Here is a 20,998-nt window from a genome sequence, read left to right as displayed (position 1 = left end):
AAAAATCATTTCAGTAGGCCTTTAAGACCTTTTATTAGATTTTAGGAGCATATTAGACATTTTTAGGCCTTAAATTCAAATGATTGGATTTAAGACATTTTTTTTTTACTTTTTAAGACCCCGCGGATACCCTGGTTAGGTACAGTTAAAATACAAGACAAACAATAAATAAAATACATAAATAAATACATACATGTTTGAACATTAAATGCCATAAAAGATGAGGAAGAGGAGTATTTTTGGGGAGTAGTGCTGCTAGGTCATAACATTTGAGCTTTGTGCGCACAGATGGCCGATCGCTTTCAACATGCATGTACCTCTGCGGACTACGTTCCATTATTACACTATTAATCATTGCATTGATTGATTAATTGAAACTTTTATTAGTAGATTGCACAGTACAGTACCGTATTTTCCGCACTATAAGGCGCACCTTCAATAAATGGCCTATTTTAAAACTTTGTTCATATATAAGGCGCACCGCATTATAAGGCGCATAGAATAGACGCTACAGTAGAGGCTGGGGTTACGTTATGCATCCCGTAGTTGCGAGACCTGTTGTGGCTCAATATTGGTCCTTATATAAGGCGCACCGGATTATAAGGCTCACTGTCAACTTTTGAGAACATTTTAGGTTTTTAGGTGCGCCTTATAGTGCGGAAAATACTGTACATATTCCGTACAATTGACCACTAAATGGTGACACCCGAATACGTTTTTCAACGTGTTTAAGTCGGGGTCCACGTTAATCAATTCATGGTAATTCCTACAATACTGTATCATATTGTGACTCAAGTGTTGTCATATTGTGAAATCATTTCCAGCAATGATGTGACACAATATGAGAAAAAAAACCCATCAGCAAATGAAAGAGAATTCATTGTTTAACTATCATACCTCTCCCATGGCGTTGGACAGGATCTGAACAATCCTCTCGTGAGGCGTCGCCACAACACTCTGACTGTTGATCTCGATGATGCGGTGACCGACACGTACGCCACCCCGCTCGGCGATTCCTCCCCTCATCAGGCTGCAGATCTGCACACATAATGCATGAAATATTACAGAATGCATCAAACAGTAACGTAATGTTTAAAATAATGAAGTTGCAGGACTGTTGATGGGAACTGGTGGCGAGTTCTTGCCACATCAGGTCTTTAAAGACATCTTGTAATGTTTGCTTCGTGGAGTATGTGATAAGAGACGAGAGTTGTAGCAGGACAACATCACCATGGCAACGTCTGCTCACAAAGGATCATCAGCGTTTGAAGATGTAGAATAGAGAATAGAATAGAATAGAATAGAAAGTACTTTATTGATCCCTTGGTGGAAATTCAGCAACACAGTTCGCTCACAATAAACAATAAACACTTAGGTATTTTTTACATGTGAATAATATAAATGCAGTCTATTATACAGAATTATTCACATGTGAATAATATAAATACAGTCTATTATACAGCATAATTCACAAGTGGATAATATAAATACAGTTTATTATGCAGCATAATTCACATGTGAATAATATAAATAAAGTCTATTATACAGCATTATTCACATGTGGATAATATAAATACAGTCTATTATACAGCATAATTCACATGTGGATAATATAAATACAGTCTATTATACAGCATAATTCTCATGTGAATAATATAAATACAGTCTATTATACAGCATTATTCACTTGTGAATAATATAAATGCAGTCTATTATACAGCATTATTCACATGTGAATAATATAAATACAGTCTATTATACAGCATAATTCACATGTGGATAATATAAATACAGTCTATTATACAGCATTATTCACATGTGAATAATATAAATGCAGTCTATTATACAGCATTATTCACATGTGAATAATATAAATGCAGTCTATTATACAGCATTATTCACATGTGAATAATATAAATACAGTCTATTATACAGCATAATTCACATGTGGATAATATAAATACAGTCTATTATACAGCATTATTCACATGTGAATAATATAAATGCAGTCTATTATACAGCATTATTCACATGTGAATAATATAAATGCAGTCTATTATACAGCATTATTCACATGTGAATAATATAAATACAGTCTATTATACAGCATAATTCACATGTGGATAATATAAATACAGTCTATTATACAGCATTATTCACATGTGAATAATATAAATGCAGTCTATTATACAGCATTATTCACATGTGAATAATATAAATGCAGTCTATTATACAGCATTATTCACATGTGAATAATATAAATGCAGTCTATTATACAGCATAATTCACATGTGAATAATATAAATACAGTCTATTATACAGCATTATTCACATGTGAATAATATAAATGCAGTCTATTATACAGCATTATTCACATGTGAATAATATATATACAGTCTATTATACAGCATAATTCACATGTGAATAATATAAATACAGTTTATTATGCAGCATAATTCACATGTGAATAATATAAATACAGTCTATTATACAGCATTATTCACATGTGGATAATATAAATACAGTCTATTATACAGCATAATTCTCATGTAAATACTATAAATACAGTCTATTATACAGCATTATTCACTTGTGAATAATATAAATGCAGTCTATTATACAGCATTATTCACATGTGGATAATATAAATACAGTCTATTATACAGCATAATTCTCATGTGAATAATATAAATACAGTCTATTATACAGCATTATTTACTTGTGAATAATATGAATGCAGTCTATTATACAGCATTATTCACATGTGAATAATATAAATACAGTCTATTATACATTTAAGTACAGTCAAAAAGGAACATATGCATTATACAGTCTGATGGCTGTCGGTATGAACAAGATTAGACAACATTAAAGTACCAGTAGAGTGGAAAAAACACTTTATATGCTTAATTATGTTTCATTGTATCACTTAAACCAGGGGTGTCAAACTCATTTTAGCTCAGGGGCCGCATGGAGGAAAATTTGTGCACACGCGGGCCGGACTATTAAAATCATGGCATTGAAACTAAAAAATAAAGACAACTTCAGATTGTTTTATTTGTCTTACTTTGGACCAAAAATAGAACAAACACATTCTGAAAATATTACAATAAAAATATTGAAAAAAATACCGGTAAAGGTAAAGTTTAGATCCATGAAAGAAAGAAGAAAGTGAATGAATGCATGAATGAACTGAATACATTTACATATGCATAAAAATGTGTTGTCTTTTGTATTATTTTTTTCAATGAATTAAGTAACGTTCATGACTTTTTCCAAAATATAGAATGTGAGATATAACAGGATAATGCATACATTTATTTTTTTTTTTCAAAACGGTTACAAAAAAGTGGGAGCCCAAAAATTTACTGTGGGACCCCATTTTTATGACTGGATGGAGTCCCTGGGACCCCATTTTGAAAATTCCTAGCGCCAACACCGATGGAGTATTGGTGCGTGCAAAACAGCAGCAGGCGGCTGTGGCCTGCGGGCCGGTTCTAATACTAATCAAATATCATCCCGGGGGCCATAGATCATTCATTTGGGCCTTGACTTTGACACATAGGCATTAAACCATATCCGATTGTGTTTACATTCCGCAAAGTCTATGAAAATACTGTTTAAACACAAATTCAGTCAGCCATTTTGAATATTTTCGGCTATTTCCGGAGATTGACGTCACTGGAGGAACCCTTCTGCACGCTGACCATTTGATCAGAACAGTCATACTGGAAATACACAAATATTTGAAACAGATGTGATGTCTATCATTCACAAATCCCTAATAAGACATGGACACATACGTTTTTTAATTTTTTTATGAATTCTAAGTCGTAAATAAATGAATACACAAAAAGTCTGCGAACGTAACAATGGAGTCAATGGGGGCTCTCTAAATAACCATCCAAAACTGGCCAACAATACTCTATTTACATCTCGTGACCTGAATATTAACCAATTATTTGTAATGTTGTTATTATAAGTGCTAATGCAGACAAAGTATTTTTAGTATTGATAACCGAGCCAAACAATAGTTTATACTGCACTGGGCTCAAGGAGAGACTTTAACCTCTTAAGGCCCAAGCCGTTTGTTTACATGCTTTTTTAATTTCTCTTTGCTATTTGGGCTTATTGGACCCTAATTAGAATAAAAACTAAAAGTCATCTTTTGATATGATGTACTTAGTCCATAAGTACACAAACGTGTACTTCATGTGTAGTGACATGCTAATTTTTATTTGTACTTTTTTTTTTTCCAAATTCAATTGTATGTTATACTCTTCTGACACCACCAGATGGCAGTATAAGTGTCCATATGTCAGCATAAGACCCCAATTCAGTAGTGTACACAATTTTGGAAATAAGAGCTAAAAGGTGCTGTCCACGCATGTGGCCACTAAGGCCTTTAGAGTAATTATAAAATGAAACTGAAGATGGCAGTAATGCAACATACGTGGATGTAAACTGCCGTAAAACTGTAAAGAAGAAGAATATTATGTTTTGTTTGCTGCTGTTTCTGCTCCTGCTGCATCGCGTCTTGACACGTCAAAGTTATTCTACATTTTAAATCATGCCTCACATCTGGATATTAGGAGGTTTTAGCCATTAATCTAGAAATTGTTCATCTGTGACATTCAATTTATACTTTGAGATGGAGACAAACACACACAACCGAAAGACAGTGTCAGCAGGAACTTTTTTAACCCTTTGTCGTGTGGATTAAAATGAATTATTCATCGAAACGAGAAGATATGGACATCCTGTCAGTCATCATCGAAGTAAGAGCAGACATTGTACAGTAGGCAATTGTTTTATTATGTTTGTAGTTTGTATTTCTTGTTAAACTGCTACATGATGCTTAGAGGTTCACTAAAGCTGGCTCTGTTTAGCAGAGCTTCTAAAACTTGGGAGCTCATCCTCCTTATATTCAGGATCAAAAATGTGAGGTTCCGGACCATCATTTGACCCAATGGTCAGTAAATAAAAACATAGAAAAGTGACAGCCAAGTCGTGATTTTTATTTATTCAGATTCTAAATCAATTTATAATTTTTGAGAAATGTATATATATATATTTTTCCCAATAACACATTTTTGGAATAAACAACTATTATTAATATTATTATTATTATTGATAATGTTGCTTTTTATTCATGTTAGTTTTCCATTTATTTAGTATTGTATTTTATGTCTTCTAATTTGTTTTGTACATTTTGTATCCTAAATATTGTAAAACTGGGATTGGGTTGGAGTTGCTCTATTTTCATTTATTAGATTGACTGATATTCTGTGACTTTTGTAAATACATTTTTAAAAACAGGTTTTTTAGGACAACACTGCGCGTATAAGTTGCACGTCAGCCGTCAAGCTTTGGTAACCTGTAACCTGTTTTGAAAAGTTTTGATCATAATTTAAATCATACTTGCCAACCTTGAGACCTCCGAATTCGGGAGTGGGGGGGTTGGTGGTAACGGGGGTGTATATTGTAGCGTCCCGGAAGAGTTAGTGCTTCAAGGGGTTCTGGGTATTTGTTCTGTTGTGTTTATGTTGTGTTACGGTGCGGATGTTCTCCAGAAATGTGTTTGTCATTCTTGTTTGGTGTGGGTTCACAGTGTGGCGCATATTTGTAAGAGTGTTAAAGTTGTTTATACGGTCACCCTCAGTGTGACCTGTATGGCTGTTGACCAAGTATGCTTGCATTCACTTGTGTGTGTGTAAAAGCCGCATATATAATGTGGCTGGGCCGGCACGCTGTTTGTATGGTGGAAAAGCGGACGTGACGGCAGCTTGTAGAGGACGCTAAAGGCACTGCCTTTAAGGCACGCCCCCAATATTGTTGTCCGGGTGGAAATCGGGAGAAATTCGGGAAAATGGTTGCCCTGGGAGATTTTCGGGAGGGGCACTGAAGTTCGGGAGTCCCCCGGGAAAATCGGGAGGGTTGGCAAGTATGATTGAAATACCCAATAATATACTTTATTACGAGAATCATGTTGAATCGAGAATCGATTCTGAATCGAATCGTGAGGTGCCCAAAGATTCCCACCTCTAATGGTCAGTAAATAAAAACATAAAAAAGGTGACACAATTAGCAGTAAAAACTCACAATGCCGTTCTGGACGCTGAAGCCCAGCTGGTATCTGAGGTCCGGCCTGCGAATCAGCACCATAGTGACAGGTGGGCAGCGGACTATGTTCATCTTGATCCTGCACTGACATTTCAGTCCCTGGAGGAAGAACAAGTCTGATTGGCCACAAAACACTCAGCAAGTTCCGACATGCATGGAGAAAGCCCGCCGTACTTTAATGATGCTTTGGCAGGTGCTGAGCGGCAAACCGACCAAGCTGGTCCCGTTAATCGTCATGATTTGGTCGCCGATGTTGAGTCGGCCGGACTTCTCGGCAGGACCGCCGTGCATCAGGCTGGCGATGATGACGGTGGGGAGGATGGATCCCCAACCCGACTCCACGATGACCACGCCCACAAGCTCTCCTTTCTGCTTCTCAATGTAAACCTAACAAGAAAAGACCTGATGACCTCATCAGTTAAATTGCATTAAGAAACAAGCAAAACAAATGTTTACAAATATCAATTAACTTAAACAGCTGGACCTGTTGATTGATAAAAACAGCAATTCAAACATCGATCTCAGAAAGTGGGCAATAAGACTAATCTAGAAGAGTCTGAATTCAAGGTGCAGCTGTAGAGCGGCTGTCCTGAAACTTGAGGGTTCCTGGTTTTATTCCAGTTTCCGCTAATGTAGTCACTGCCTTTGTGTCCTTGGGCAGGACACTAAACCCACACTGCCCTCTTGGTTGCCCACACAGGGAAGCTTAACCTACAGAGAAGCCGAACCATGACGAGCCAGATACGGTCCTCGGGCGCTACACAATGGCTGCCCACTGTTCCGGTCATGCTTAAAATGACCAAAATACGGTAAATATTGTACATATTTCTCCGTAATAGTACATATTATATTACGGACAATACCCAGGACACTTTGGGGGGACTATGTGTTAGAATAATTGTCTCTAAATTATCACAAAAGCTTTGTATTACATTGAGTTCCTGGCAGGGAGACGGGAGCTGTCTTTGGGGCCTACCAGGAGGAAGGCTCGTAAAACTCCACTGTGACTTCAAAGCGGACAGATGGCAGGATCTGCCCTATTTCCAGACGAACTCTTTTTGAAGTATTTTACGAACTCTCTTTGAACTATTTTATGGAACTCTTTTTGAACTATTTTACGACTTCTTCTTTTGAACTGTTCGGTAACCAAAGGCAACGCTGTTTACGACCCACTTCCCTCTGGAAGCAGCTGTCGTCAGGTGGGGGGAGAAAGTCAAATAAAGAAGGAGGAGTGCAATCTTTTGGCAGAGCATGGTGCAAGACCAGTGTTTCCCATAAACTGCCAAGATACCTGTGGCGGTGGGGGCGTAGCTATGGGCGTGGTCACCATGACATAATCGAGTAATTTGCATAATTTACTACATAGATATGATTTTCTCTAAAAAGGCTCAAAAAATGTATACTTACTAATTAATAATAACAGTTTTGTTTTAAACGTCCATCCATCCATCCATACAGCCATTTTACAATATAATTACAACACTTTATGTACATATTTATATCCAGATTTGAACAATAAGTTATTCACTGAAATATATTTATTAATTGTGGTTCTTACAAAAAATATATCTTATAAAATATAAAAGCTAAAATGTCTCATAAAGCTCTGCCCCTTTAATTAGTGCATACTAAATCATTTAACTTTAGCCTACTACTACAACCATATTATTTACCAGCAACATAAAGTGAAACAGAGGCAGAGGTGTCCTGCCACAGTCAGTAACAAATAAACAGAAAACAGTAGTGGTGGTAGATAGACACAGAGCTTCATCAAACATCTGATCCACTGAACAAAGAGCTCCAAAAATCTTGAATTTTAGACTGCCATCAGTTTTACTCCCTACACTTAACCATGTGTTTCCTACTGCCTGCAGATTTTGCACCCTTTGTTATATACACATGTTGTGTTTCTAATATAAATACATTTAATAAAGTCAAATACAAATAAGGCAACAAGAGAAGTATCCTACACTTCTCTTTTGTAAAGTAAATCTGAACAGCCGATATGGGCATCTACATCACTACATCAACTATATGATTTGCCTGAGAAGCTGGAGAGGACAAAAAAAAAAAAAAAAAAAAAAAAAAAAAAAATTTAATTTTTTATTTTTTTTATTTTTATTTGTGGTGGACGTAATTCTTTCGTGGCGGGCCGCCACAAATAAATGAATGTGTGGGAAACACTGAAGACTGTACAGAGAGTACAGCGGCCGTGTCTCTCCTCAAAATTGAGTCCAAATTTAATTCTGTCTCTGTTTGATTCTTTGCTTCTTGTCTTGTTTAATAGATGTCATCAGTGTTTGAACCTGACACTATGTCTCCCAGCTGGCATGGAAACGCCTCGGGATCCCCTGGGAGGAGCTGGACAAAGTGGCCGGGGAGAGGGAAGTCTGGGCTTCTCTGCTGCCCCCATGACCCGACCCCGGATAAGCGGAAGAAGATGGATGGATGGATGGATCGTATGACAGCGCCAGTTAAAACACATGTTTAGAAGGTCATAATCAATCTTCTATGCTTTAACCACGAAAATATTCAAATTAACAATTCCTACTTCGCAAGAATTAATTTACCATTGTCAAGCCTGGGACCAGTTCACAGCAATAAAATAAGGGTTTACTGTATCCCAAAGTCCTCCGCTGCCACCTGCTGGCACACTTACATCTCTACAGTTCTCTGATTTGGAGAAGTGGATGAGGTCGTCGTTGTACATGTCCTGAGTGTTGAGCAGGTCGCTGTACTCCCTCTGACTCAGATCCTCTGGGTCGATGCCGTTGGCCCTGAGAAACTCCTGGTAGGCCACGCTGAAGGACTGACCGATGGACTGAGCAATCAGCTGAGCCTGGAGGAAAGATGGCAATTTTTTACCGTGACGCACAAAAACAGTTCAACAACTTTTAACAGCAGCACATATAAAAACATGATTTGATTGTATTTCTTATTTTCATCATTACCTTCATTTGCTTATTGGCTAAGAAAAAGTAAGCAAATAAAAAAACAGCAGCAGAAAATAACATTATAATAAATGATATAACTCACATCCTCAGACTCAAAGACGTGGCAAATCATTCTGTAGACGCGTCTGTCATCATTGGACATGGAGCTTTGCTCAGCTGTGTTGTTCAGGCTTTCCTGAGCGCTGCGAGAACGAATCATCTTCCCTCGGGCCATCAGGACCACCATGTTGCCAATGTCAGCGATGTAGGAGATGGTCCTTAGCGGCAGATCCATTAAAGACTCCTGGTAGACCACACAACTTTTTCAACAGTGCTTCAAAAGACAATTTACGGTATTTTTCGGACTATAAGTCGCAGTTTTTTTCATAGTTTGGCCGGGGGTGCGACTAATACTCAGGAGCGACTTATGTGTGAAATTATTAACACATTACCGTAAAATATCAAAAAATATTATTTTGCTCGTTCACGTAAGAGACTAGACGTATAAGATTTCATGGGATTTAGCGATTAGGAGTGACAGATTGTTTGGTAAACGAATAGCATGTTCTATATGTTATAGTTATTTGAATGACTCTTACCATAATATGTTACGTTAACATACCAGGCACGTTCTCAGTTGGTTATTTATGCTTCATATAACGTACACTTATTCAGCCTGTTGTTCACTATTCTTTATTTATTTTAAATTGCCTTTGAAATGTCTATTCTTGGTGTTGGGTTTTATCAAATAAATTTCCCCAAAAATTCGACTTATACTCCAGTGCGACTTATTTATGTTTTTTTCCTTCTTTATTATGCATTTTCGGCCGGTGCGACTTATACTCCGGAGCGACTTATACTCGGAAAAATACGGTACTTTAGTAGTACTTTTTGTATAATCTATTGATATTAAATTGATGATTGAATGTGTATGATTGTTTTATACACTATTGTGAAGATGTACTAAAATGTGTATTATTGTTTTTGTATAAACTATTAATAATCAGAATCAGCTTTATTGGCCAAGTAAAAAGAGGTATATTATTGTTTTTGTACTACTATACTGATAAACAGTATGAAATAAATGATTTAATTCATTATTTACCTGAGTGTCTGCATTGAGGACTTTGATTCTTTGTGTGGACATGAAAAGATCCACTTCAGCAGTGGATGGAGTTTCACTGTCAGGACTCTGTTGAGATAAAAAAATATATATGTTTTTCAGTTTTCACAGACAACAACTGTAAGATCTCAAAGAGTTTTACAAACTTCATTTTAACTTCAAAACAAAGTTTGAATAAACAATTTACCTTTTTCCTGTTTTTTGCTTGCTTTTGCGCCGCCTGCAGAGTCAAAAAGCACAACTCAGAATTATTTTTTTTGGGGTGGGGGAGACAGTGTCATTATGTTGCATAAGGAAATCAGGGGAAACATTACTCTTTCCAATGACATAAGGCGACTAATAGATGCATGTAAATCAGTCACCAGAGACATTATAATAGTTGCACATGAAAAACTTTCTGGCATAGACGACTATGATAGTGAGAAAGTGAAGACACGTCTCCATGAGCTGGTTGTACCAGACTATGCTCAATCCATCTATAGTTAATCAGTCACACACTCAAATAAATACTCTGTTAGAATAATAGTTTCTAAGTTATCACAAAAGCTTTGTGTTACATTGAGTGCCTGGTGAGAAGCAAAAGCTCTCTTTGGAACCTACCAAGAGTAAGGCTCGTAAAACTCCACTGTGTAGGGGGGAAGCAGCATGAAGGTGTCCTGTTTTCTTTCATGTATTGTAATCAAACAGAAAGATATTGTCTGACCCAAGAACTACAAAAGCGAAGAGGAAGCAGGACCAGACTCCCATCCAGGCAACCTCTTTTTGAACCTCCTTTTTGAACTGTTTTACGAACCTCTTTTTGGACTCTTTTACGACCTTTTCTGTGAACTGTTTACGACCTTTTCTTTTGAATTGTTGTGATCAAAGGCGATGGCTGTTTACGACCTCGTCCCTTAGAAACAGCTGTTGTCATGTGGTCAGAGAAAGTCCAAATAAAGGGGAAGGCGTGCAATCTTTTGGCAGAGCGTGCTGAGACACTGTACAAGGGTACAGTGTCCGTGCGTCTCTCCTCAAATTGAGCCAAATTTAATTCTGTCTCTGTTTAATTCTTTGCTTCTTGTCTTGTTTAATAGATGTCATCAGTGTTTGAACCTGACAACTCTTCTGCCAGTACATCATACTCTGCGAGGTCAGTATTAGCTGGCAAGAGAGCAGAGGCTGCAGCAGAACTCGCGACGAATGAAGTAGAGTATGAAGTGTTACTAGAAGGGGAAAAACAAATGGAAAAGATTAAACTTTTAGAGAAAAGGTAGAGAAAGGAAAAACATGAGTTAGAAAAACTTAAGGATACGAAGGAGTTAAAGGCTGCTCAAGCGAGACTAAGGACTTATGATCAAGAAATAAAGAATGAAAATAGTGTTCACAGTATTGACATAAGCAGAGCAGGTCAGAAGTCTCCTACAGTTTCTGCTCCTATTCAAGATCCTAACAGTAATGTGGTGTTAATATCTCTACAAGCAGACGTCTTTTATTTAGCTCAAGCAGTGCAAGACAGTATTGCCATTAACAGACTGCCAAGGCCAGAGCCCTCCTTTGTCACTGGTGACCCAATCCAGTTCATTGAGTGGAAAACTTAATTTGCTGCCTTCATTGACAAAAAGAACATCACACCTGCTGACAAATTGCACTAATTAAGGAGATACTGTATGTAGGAGGTCCAGTTCGAAAGATACTTGAAGGCATCTTTTTACCGAAATAACAGTGACGTATACAAAGATTCATAGGAACGTCTTAACCAAAGGTATGGACATTCATTTGTCATACAAAAGGCATTCAGAGAAAGGCTGGCAAAATGGCCAAAGAGACAAACAAAGGACTCTACAGGATTTAGGACATTTGCTGATTTTATTCAAACATGTTATGAGGCCTTGCCCCACGTTGAAGGCTTAAACATTCTCAACGACTGTGAGGAGAACCAAAAACTTCTACAAAAGTAACCTGATTGGGCAGCCGCATAGATGGACTCGTCAAGCAACTCACCACATTACAGAAAGTGGGAAGTTCCCATGTTTGAAGGATTTTCTGAGTTCATGTTGTCTGAAGCAGAGATAAGTGTATAGCCCCATCACATCACTTCAGGCTCTCCACTCTACAGACTTCTCCACAACCCAGTCTAGAATTACCAAAGGGAAAAAAGACCCACATCCACTGTTGTCCACACGCAATCAGTTGCAGAGACTGACAACACAAAACAAAGGTCAAATGTCAAACCACCCTGCATGCTTTGTCAACACAAACTTCACAATTGCTCTCAATTTAAAGGCAAATCACTTGAGGAACGGAGACAGTTTATAAAAGAGAAAAAACTCTTGTTATGGCTGTCTTAAACCAGACCTCAATACAAAGGACTGAAGTTTGTAAGAAAAAAACACCCTACCTCTCTGCACGACTTCAACTGTGACAATGATAAATTGGCCACGAACCCAACTCAGAGCACCACAGAAAAGGCTGCAACTACCCTGGCTCTAAATACGGAAACCAACAAACAATGTGTAAACACGTCTATGGTTGTACCAGTATGGGTTTCTTCAGAGCCACACCCAGGTACAGAAAAGGTAGTTTATGCACTCTTAAGACACTCAAAGTGACACTGCATTTATTGACCAAGATGTGTCAAATAGTCTTAATGCTAAGTCTACACCAATAAAGTTAAAGCTCTACCACAATGCTTGGTAAAGATTCTGTTGTGCCAAGCAAAGTGGTCTCAGGTCTTAAAGTGAGAGGCTATAACTCCTTAGAAACGATAAAACTCCCTCCTACGGCAAGGCAATTAAATCCTTTATAGGTACGAGTAAATTAAATTCCCCCAAAGTTCGAGTGTGAAGTAAATAGGCTACATTTGCTCAAGGGCCCTGGCTTCAAGGCAGGTAATTGAAGGAGGAGAAAATTAACCTTATGCAGTCCGCACAGCATTGGGCTGGAGTATTGTAGGTGCCACACCATCACACAATAACTCATTAAAGGCCTACTGAAACCCACTACTACCGACCACGCAGTCTGATAGTTTATATATCAATGATGAAATCTTAACATTGCAACACATGCCAATACGGCCGGGTTAACTTATAAAGTGCAATTTAAAATTTCCCGCTAAACTTCCGGTTGAAAACGTCTATGTATGATGACGTATGCGCGTGACGTCAATCGTTAAAACGGAAGTATTCGGACAGATTGTATCCAATACAAAAAGCTCGGTTTTCATCGCAAAATTCCACAGTATTCTGGACATCTGTGTTGGTGAATCTTTTGCAATTTGTTTAATGAACAATGAAGACTGCAAAGAAGAAAGCTTTAGGTGGGATCGGTGTATTAGCGGCTGGCTACAGCAACACAACCAGGAGGACTTTGACTTGGATAGCAGACGCGCTAGCCGGCGCTAGCCGGCGCTAGCCGGCGCTAGCCGCCGACCGCATCTATGATCGGGTGAAGTCCTTCGTCGCTCCGTCGATTGCTGGAACGCAGGTGAGCACGGGTGTTGATGAGCAGATGAGGGCTAGCTGGCGTAGGTGGATAGCTAATATTTTTAGCTTAGCTCTGTGAGGTCCCGTTGCTAAGTTAGCTTCAATGGCGTCGTTAGCAACAGCATTGTTAAGCTTCGCCAGGCTGGAAAGCATTAACCGTGTAGTTACATGTCCATGGTTTAATAGTATTGTTGATTTTCTGTCTATCCTTCCAGTCAGGGGTTTATTTCTTTTGTTTCTATATGCAGTTAAGCCCAATGCTATCACGTTAGCTCTGTAGCTAAAGTGCTTCGCCGATGTATTGTCGTGGGGATAAAAGTCACTGTGAATGTCCATTTCGCGTTCTCGACTCTCATTTTCAAGAGGATATAGTATCCGAGGTGGTTTAAAATACAAATCCGTGATCCACAATAGAAAAAGGACAGAGTGTGGAATCCAATGTGCCCTTGTACCTAAGTTACGGTCAGAGCGAAAAAAGATACGTCCTGCACTGCACTCTAGTCCTTCACTCTCACGTTCCTCATCCACAAATATTTCATACTGGCTCAAATTAATGGGGTAATCGTCGCTTTCTCGGTCTGAATCGCTCTCGCTGCTGGTGTAAACAATGGGGAAATGTGAGGAGCCTTTCAACTTGCGACGTCACGCTACTTCCGGTACAGGCAAGGCTTTTTTTATCAGCGACCAAAAGTTGCGAACTTTATCGTCGATGTTCTCTACTAAATCCTTTCAGCAAAAATATGGCAATATCGCGAAATGATCAAGTATGACACATAGAATGGATCTGCTATCCCTGTTTAAATTTTAAAAAATCATTTCAGTAGGCCTTTAAGCATGTCCACTGTGTGTCACAGAGTTACAGTCAAAGAGTTCCCACTAGTGACTCCAGTTGATGCACTCGAAGTTCCTCGAGTTTGACTTTAAGGATGATAACACGGATAACAGGTCAGTGTCTCAAGATGACATTCTCTTTTTGAAAACGTTAAAGGAAGGCATTTATAAAAACGCAGAAGTGTTACGCTTGGGTGGCATGGTAATCGTTTCCCCAAGATGCAGACGGACCTCCGGAAGCAGTGTGAAGGTAAGAAAGATGATTTATTTCTCATAAATCAATCAAGAAATAGTAACAAACAGAAAAGCATGCCGATAGCATGGGAATCTATAGCACAGGAATAACAAATCGTAACTGTTGCATGAAGCAAACAAAACAGCCAGGCTGAGTGTGGCGAAAGACAGGAATAAATAGCTCTCAGATTAGTGCCTGGGAGCAGGTGAGCGTCCTGGACACTAATCAGAGGCAGGTGAAAATAATCAGCACCCATGGCAACCAAAAAAACACAAACCCAGGGGTGCTGGAACAGAACTAAGGGAGTCTTAAACTAAAACAAAACATGATCCGGGCAACGGATCATCAGAAGAAGGACATTATGAAATGCCACTTCCCTTCAAGGAGAGACCGCACTTACCGGACAGTAAACAAATGGCCACTGTGTGACTTCAAAGCCTCAAAAACAAACTATCAAAGGACCCAAAGTATAAGGAACAATATGTAAAGTTTATGAGTGAAGTCATGGAAAAGGGTGACGCAGAAGAAGTGCAAGGTGAAGCAAAAGAAAGAGAAAAGTGGTACATTCCCCACCATGGGATATGTCATACCAAAAACCAGACAAACTAGTCTTTGACGCCTCAGCAAAATGTAAGGGTAACAGTCTCAACGATCATTTGCAGTCAGGCCCCGATTTGCTTAACAACTTTAAACGGTGTTCTCATCAGGCATCAAGTCGCAATGTTATCTGACATTGAAAAAATGTTTCACTAATTTCCTGTGTGCGAAGAGGACAGAGACTATTTAAGATTTCTGTGGTGGAAAAATGGCAACATGAACGTTGAGCCCCAAGTTTCGAATGAAAATACACCTTTTCGATGCCACATCCTTACCAGGGTGAGGTAATTACGGCCTAAAGCATCTGGCTGAAGCAAACAAGACACAGTTTCCCCTTGCATCACAATTCATAATGAAGGATTTCTATGTGGATGATGTGTAAGTACTGCCATTATCAAAGAAGCTATTCAGCTTGCACAGGAGGGTCAGACACTGTGTGAATCCGGTGGCCTCATACTGCTCAAGTTTGTAAGTAACAGCAAAACAGTGCTAGAAAGTAGTACTGCTTCTGACCGTGCCTCACCTCAGCAAGTTTGTGATCTAGCCTTTGATTGAATCTAAACTTGAAAGAGCGTGAGGCAGTGGGAAACCACAATGTTCAGAGAAAAGTGTGCTCCACAGTTTCATGGAAGTTAAAGTTACCTCTAACGTGTACAACAAAAGTGTTCACGGTCTCTTAGCACCTGGTTGATGAGGAAACAAGGTTGGTGATACATTTTGCGATGTAAATGTATTTTTTGTCGTGTTTTATCGAGTGTACAATTGACTGCTGTTTGACAATATACCGCCCACTAGAGGGTGCTGTCGTACTGTATTAAAACTTATTTGTAGCTCGAAATTGCAGTATATATATATATACATATATATTACCGGGTATATATATATATACATACATACATATATACATGCATTTGTATGTATGTATATATGTATGTTTATGTATATAAATGTATAAATGTCTGAATATATATTTGTATATATATATATATACACACACATATATATACATACATATATATGAAAATATGTATGTGTATATACACTACCGTTCAAAAGTTTGGGGTCACCCAAACAATTTTGTGGAATAGCCTTCATTTCTAAGAACAAGAATAGACTGTCGAGTTTCAGATGAAAGTTCTCTTTTTCTGGCCATTTTGAGCGTTTAATTGACCCCACAAATGTGATGCTCCAGAAACTCAATCTGCTCAAAGGAAGGTCAGTTTTGTAGCTTCTGTAACGAGCTAAACTGTTTTCAGATGTGTGAACATGATTGCACAAGGGTTTTCTAATCATCAATTAGCCTTCTGAGCCAATGAGCAAACACATTGTACCATTAGAACACTGGAGTGATAGTTGCTGGAAATGGGCCTCTATACACCTATGTAGATATTGCACCAAAAACCAGACATTTGCAGCTAGAATAGTCATTTACCACATTAGCAATGTATAGAGTGTATTTCTTTAAAGTTAAGACTAGTTTAAAGTTATCTTCATTGAAAAGTACAGTGCTTTTCCTTCAAAAATAAGGACATTTCAATGTGACCCCAAACTTTTGAACGGTAGTGTATATATATATATATATATATATATATATATATATATATATATATATATATATATATATATATATATATATATATATATATATATATATATATATATATATATATATATATATATGTATTACTGTATATATTGCAAGTATGGCAGTAACTTTCCCATGTGTTGTAAGCATTATATCCCGTCTTTTTACGGCTTTAAGAATGTAATAACGTTGCGAAGTACGTATGTAACACTTGCACGCTCATTAGTTTCGTGTGTTGTTAACTAATGCTAGCGATCTGGCTAGCTAATGTTAGCTAACTTTAAATGTATAGTCTATCATAACAACATGACTGCAAATTGTTAGTTCCTTCTCTTTGACTGCTTTTGTGTATGTGGACACAAAACCTGTGTGTACGAAACAGCGGAGAGTGTCAAGCAATATAATTTGTAATTTGTATAAACACTTTAAAAAAGGTTGCTAAACCCCGAATGGTAACAAAAGCTAGATGGTGCACTTGTTATATTTCCAAAAAATGTAATAGAGAGCAAGTTGCAAACAGCCTCTTTTTAGTTGTTATTTTTCAAAAAATGTAGCATTAAATTCTTTTGGTGATGGTATGTTATGTTAATAATTAGTAGATGTATTCATTTAGCAAAAGTTCACAATGTGTCGGAAATTAAACAAAACTCCAAAGACAACTGTCATGGAATCATGACAAACAAAATTCAAATATAATAGTTTTGTAGCAAAATAAATAACACCAAAATATTTTTAAAACAAATTATGAAACTTGAGTGCTGATTTTAACATGCAAACAAAAGAGCTGTGAGTAGTGCAAATGTTGCAATACATGGAAATCGTCAGCTGGTAAGTGCAGACATTTGTATGTGGTGAAGAACCACAGTTTGTTGGGAGGAAAGGTGAAGATGTTAGATGCACTTATTTTGCATCAGGAGCAGGAGAGGAGACAGAAGTGCATACAGGTGATGCTGAGGTATTGCTAGTATGATCATTAGTAGTGGAAGCAAAAAATATAGCTACAAGAGTGTGCTGCCCAGCATAAATAGCTTTTATCTTTTTCTTCAATGGCATTTTGCGTTCTCCTTTCCCTCCTAACTTACTATGTCGTCAGAAGTGCCATGTACAATATGCGCAGATGCCGTCTAAGCATAACAAAACCGCAACCACCATTCAGCGTATTTTTTATCACAGCAGATCGAGTATGTTTTATTTCATTACAGCACGTCCGTCCCTTAGAGTTAAAATATCATCTGCACGAATGAGCACAACATCGAGCAGTGGAAACATAGGCTTATTTATATGAAAGTTGTATCTTTTCATTGTTGAAATGGAATCTGTGGTGATTGGCTAGTTCAGGGGTCGGCAACCAAAAATGTTGAAAGAGCCATATTGGACCAAAAATACCCCTCAAAAAATCTGTCTGGAGCCACAAAAAAATTAAAGTCTTATATAAGTGAAGGAACACATGATGTAAGTGTCTATATTAGCTATATTAGCCTACTATCAAAGGCTGACGCAAATTTTCTTTGACAGAAATGTTGTATTTAAATTTTTATTCTACACATTTCTGCAACATTGGAAATCATTAGTAAAACGGAGGCTTCTCACAGGATGAGATAACTTCTGTAAATTACTGGCTCAGAATGGCCAAAGGTATATAGTAAATGTGTGTGTCCAAGTTTAAGGAAACGGCAGGCTATCTTCTCCTAATGGATTTATTACTTTGTAAGCTGGGTAACGTTTGCTGTGGTCTGGAACAAACACCAACCAGAAATGCAGCCAATATTACATACAGATAATGTCATGTCTGTGTGGATCTTGTTTTTGTTTTGCTTGGTTTTTGGACACTTTTTAGTTCCTGGTTTCACTTCCTGGTTTTGTTTTGTTTCCATGGTTACTCATTAGTTTCACCTGTTCCACGTTTGGACTCACACACACCTGTCTCACGTTTTCACATTGTCATGTCACGCACCTGTTCACAGTTAGTCACGCACCTGTTTTCACTTATCATGTCACTATATAGGCTTTTCTGTTTCTGTTGTTCGTCCTGGCGACATCATACATTCATGCCATGTTCACAGTTCCTTGTCACGTAAGTTTTTGTTTGTTTAATGTTCATAGTTCTCCGCCATTGTGCGCGCCTTTTGTTTTGTCTAGTCAAGTTTTTTACCTCCGCTGTGAGCGCCTTTTGTTTGTACCTTTTGTTTGAGTTTATAGTAATAATTAAACTATGTCTTTACCTGCACGCCACGTCCGTTCCAATTATTTTGCACCACGGGAGAGCAAACCACGCCTAAGACCCAGTCTTGACAGATGTCGCCAGCACGAACAACAGAAACAGAAAAGCCTATATAGTGACATGATAAGTGAAAACAGGTGCGTGACTAACTGTGAACAGGTGCGTGACATGACAATGTGAAAACGTGAGACAGGTGTGTGTGAGTCCAAACGTGGAACAGGTGAAACTAATGAGTAACCATGGAAACAAAACAAAACCAGGAAGTGAAACCAGGAACTAAAAAGTGTCCAAAAACCAAGCAAAACAAAAACAAGATCCACACAGACATGACAGATAAGGTGTCATAAGATATGCAAATATAAATTAAATACACAGAGGACATAAGTAAAGGAAATTAAATGAGCTCAAATATACCTACAAACGAGGCATAATGATGCAATATGTACATACAGCTAGCCTAAATAGCATGTTAACATCGATTAGCTTGCAGTCATGGATTGACCAAATATGCCTGATAAACACTCCAACAAATCAATCAAATCAACAAAGCTCACCTTTGTGCATTCACGCACAGCATAAAATGTTTGGTTGACAAAATGAGACAAAGAAGGAGTGGCATAAAACACGTCTTTCTGTGGCAGCATCGGAGAAAGTTGTACATGTAAACAAACTACGATGAGTTTGAGGATCGCTGAAATTAGTAAGATAAAACGGTGCTCGCCAAATACTCTCATCAGTGAAGCATGTATAACATAAACAGTGGGATTTCTAACAATTAGGAAGGTTTGTTTCATGTTTGTTCTCCTACAGAAAATATATCAAAACAAACAAAAAAACAATTCTTCATCTTTTTCCATTTTCACACATCTCTGAAAGAGGTCCAGGGAGCCACTAGGACGGCGCTAAAGAGCCGCGGGTTCCTGACCCCAGGTCTAGTTGTTTGGTAGCAGCTAAACTGCCATGTTGCAAGACTGTACTGTGTTATGTTCTGCTGTCACGAGGGTTCGCCCTGGGACCCAATGTCTAAAAACGCGATGTATAGTACACTGAACACAGGGAATTAACAAAAAATGTACATATTGTTTTGGTGATTGTGTGATGTGGAGAAAGAATGGGTTTGAATAAGCTCCACTTCTTCCGACTCCTTTAACTTGAGTTAACATGAGTCTGTGCTCCAATCTGGTATGCATTTAAAAAAAACTGAACTGAATCCACTGTAGAGATCAATGGCCATGACCTGGTTTAGTAAAAAAGTGATATTTGTGAAATACTTTATGAAATAACATATTTAACGAGAAATTATGTCCTTACCCTCACTTGGTTCATGGCTTCCTGTGCCTGCTCCATGCGGGCACTCTTTGTAGGCGTCCTCTCCGAAAGAAGGTTGGTACAGCCCAGGTAGGTTGCGGCAAAGATGATGCCATCAATAAGGTCTTCAGGGTCACATGGTCCGGGGACTACACAAATGATATGCACTCATTAGACACGCAATTTGCAGTTTCCACTCTTTTGAGATGACTGGTGTGTGTGTGTTTGAATTTTTTTTGTCAATTAATCCTTCAGAACATTTGTGAGGTCGTAACACAGTATAAAAAAGTACAGTATTTTCTGGACTGTAATACATAGCATATACTGTCAAAGAAACCCGTTCAAGGCTCCCACTAATTCAGCGTTGTGGTGATTAGTATTTTTCAAGCACTTATTTATACTATACATATCTGCCACACGTGGAAAGCCGGACCGTGAAAATAATGCCTGTATTAAACCGGTCCTTGAGGACCCCACTTTAAATTCATATACTGGAAATCATTAAATACATTGCTTTATACAGTATTTAGATTGCCATGAACCAAATGTACAATTGTAACGTGTTATGTAATGTGTGCAAA

General features: G+C 38.1%; 1 protein-coding gene across 1 annotated transcript in view; it reads right to left on the bottom strand.

Annotated features, from left to right (window-relative positions):
• Window positions 1-20,998, bottom strand: part of LOC133638710 (amyloid-beta A4 precursor protein-binding family A member 1-like) — a 50,850-nt gene that overhangs the window by 3,934 nt on the left and 25,918 nt on the right. Inside the window, exons 5-12 of the mRNA XM_062031581.1 lie at window positions 20,421-20,566; window positions 10,367-10,399; window positions 10,162-10,248; window positions 9,160-9,360; window positions 8,783-8,962; window positions 6,298-6,510; window positions 6,103-6,222; window positions 898-1,038 (exon numbers count right to left, since the gene is read on the bottom strand). Of these exons, the coding sequence (XP_061887565.1) occupies window positions 898-1,038; window positions 6,103-6,222; window positions 6,298-6,510; window positions 8,783-8,962; window positions 9,160-9,360; window positions 10,162-10,248; window positions 10,367-10,399; window positions 20,421-20,566 (1,121 nt within the window). The remainder of the gene's footprint in view (window positions 1-897; window positions 1,039-6,102; window positions 6,223-6,297; window positions 6,511-8,782; window positions 8,963-9,159; window positions 9,361-10,161; window positions 10,249-10,366; window positions 10,400-20,420; window positions 20,567-20,998) is intronic.

This window comes from Entelurus aequoreus, linkage group LG21 (assembly GCF_033978785.1).
Source record: "Entelurus aequoreus isolate RoL-2023_Sb linkage group LG21, RoL_Eaeq_v1.1, whole genome shotgun sequence".
NCBI lineage: Eukaryota > Metazoa > Chordata > Actinopteri > Syngnathiformes > Syngnathidae > Entelurus > Entelurus aequoreus.
The sequence above is the reverse complement of the archived record's forward strand: the minus strand, read 5'-3'. Positions and strand labels throughout refer to the sequence as shown.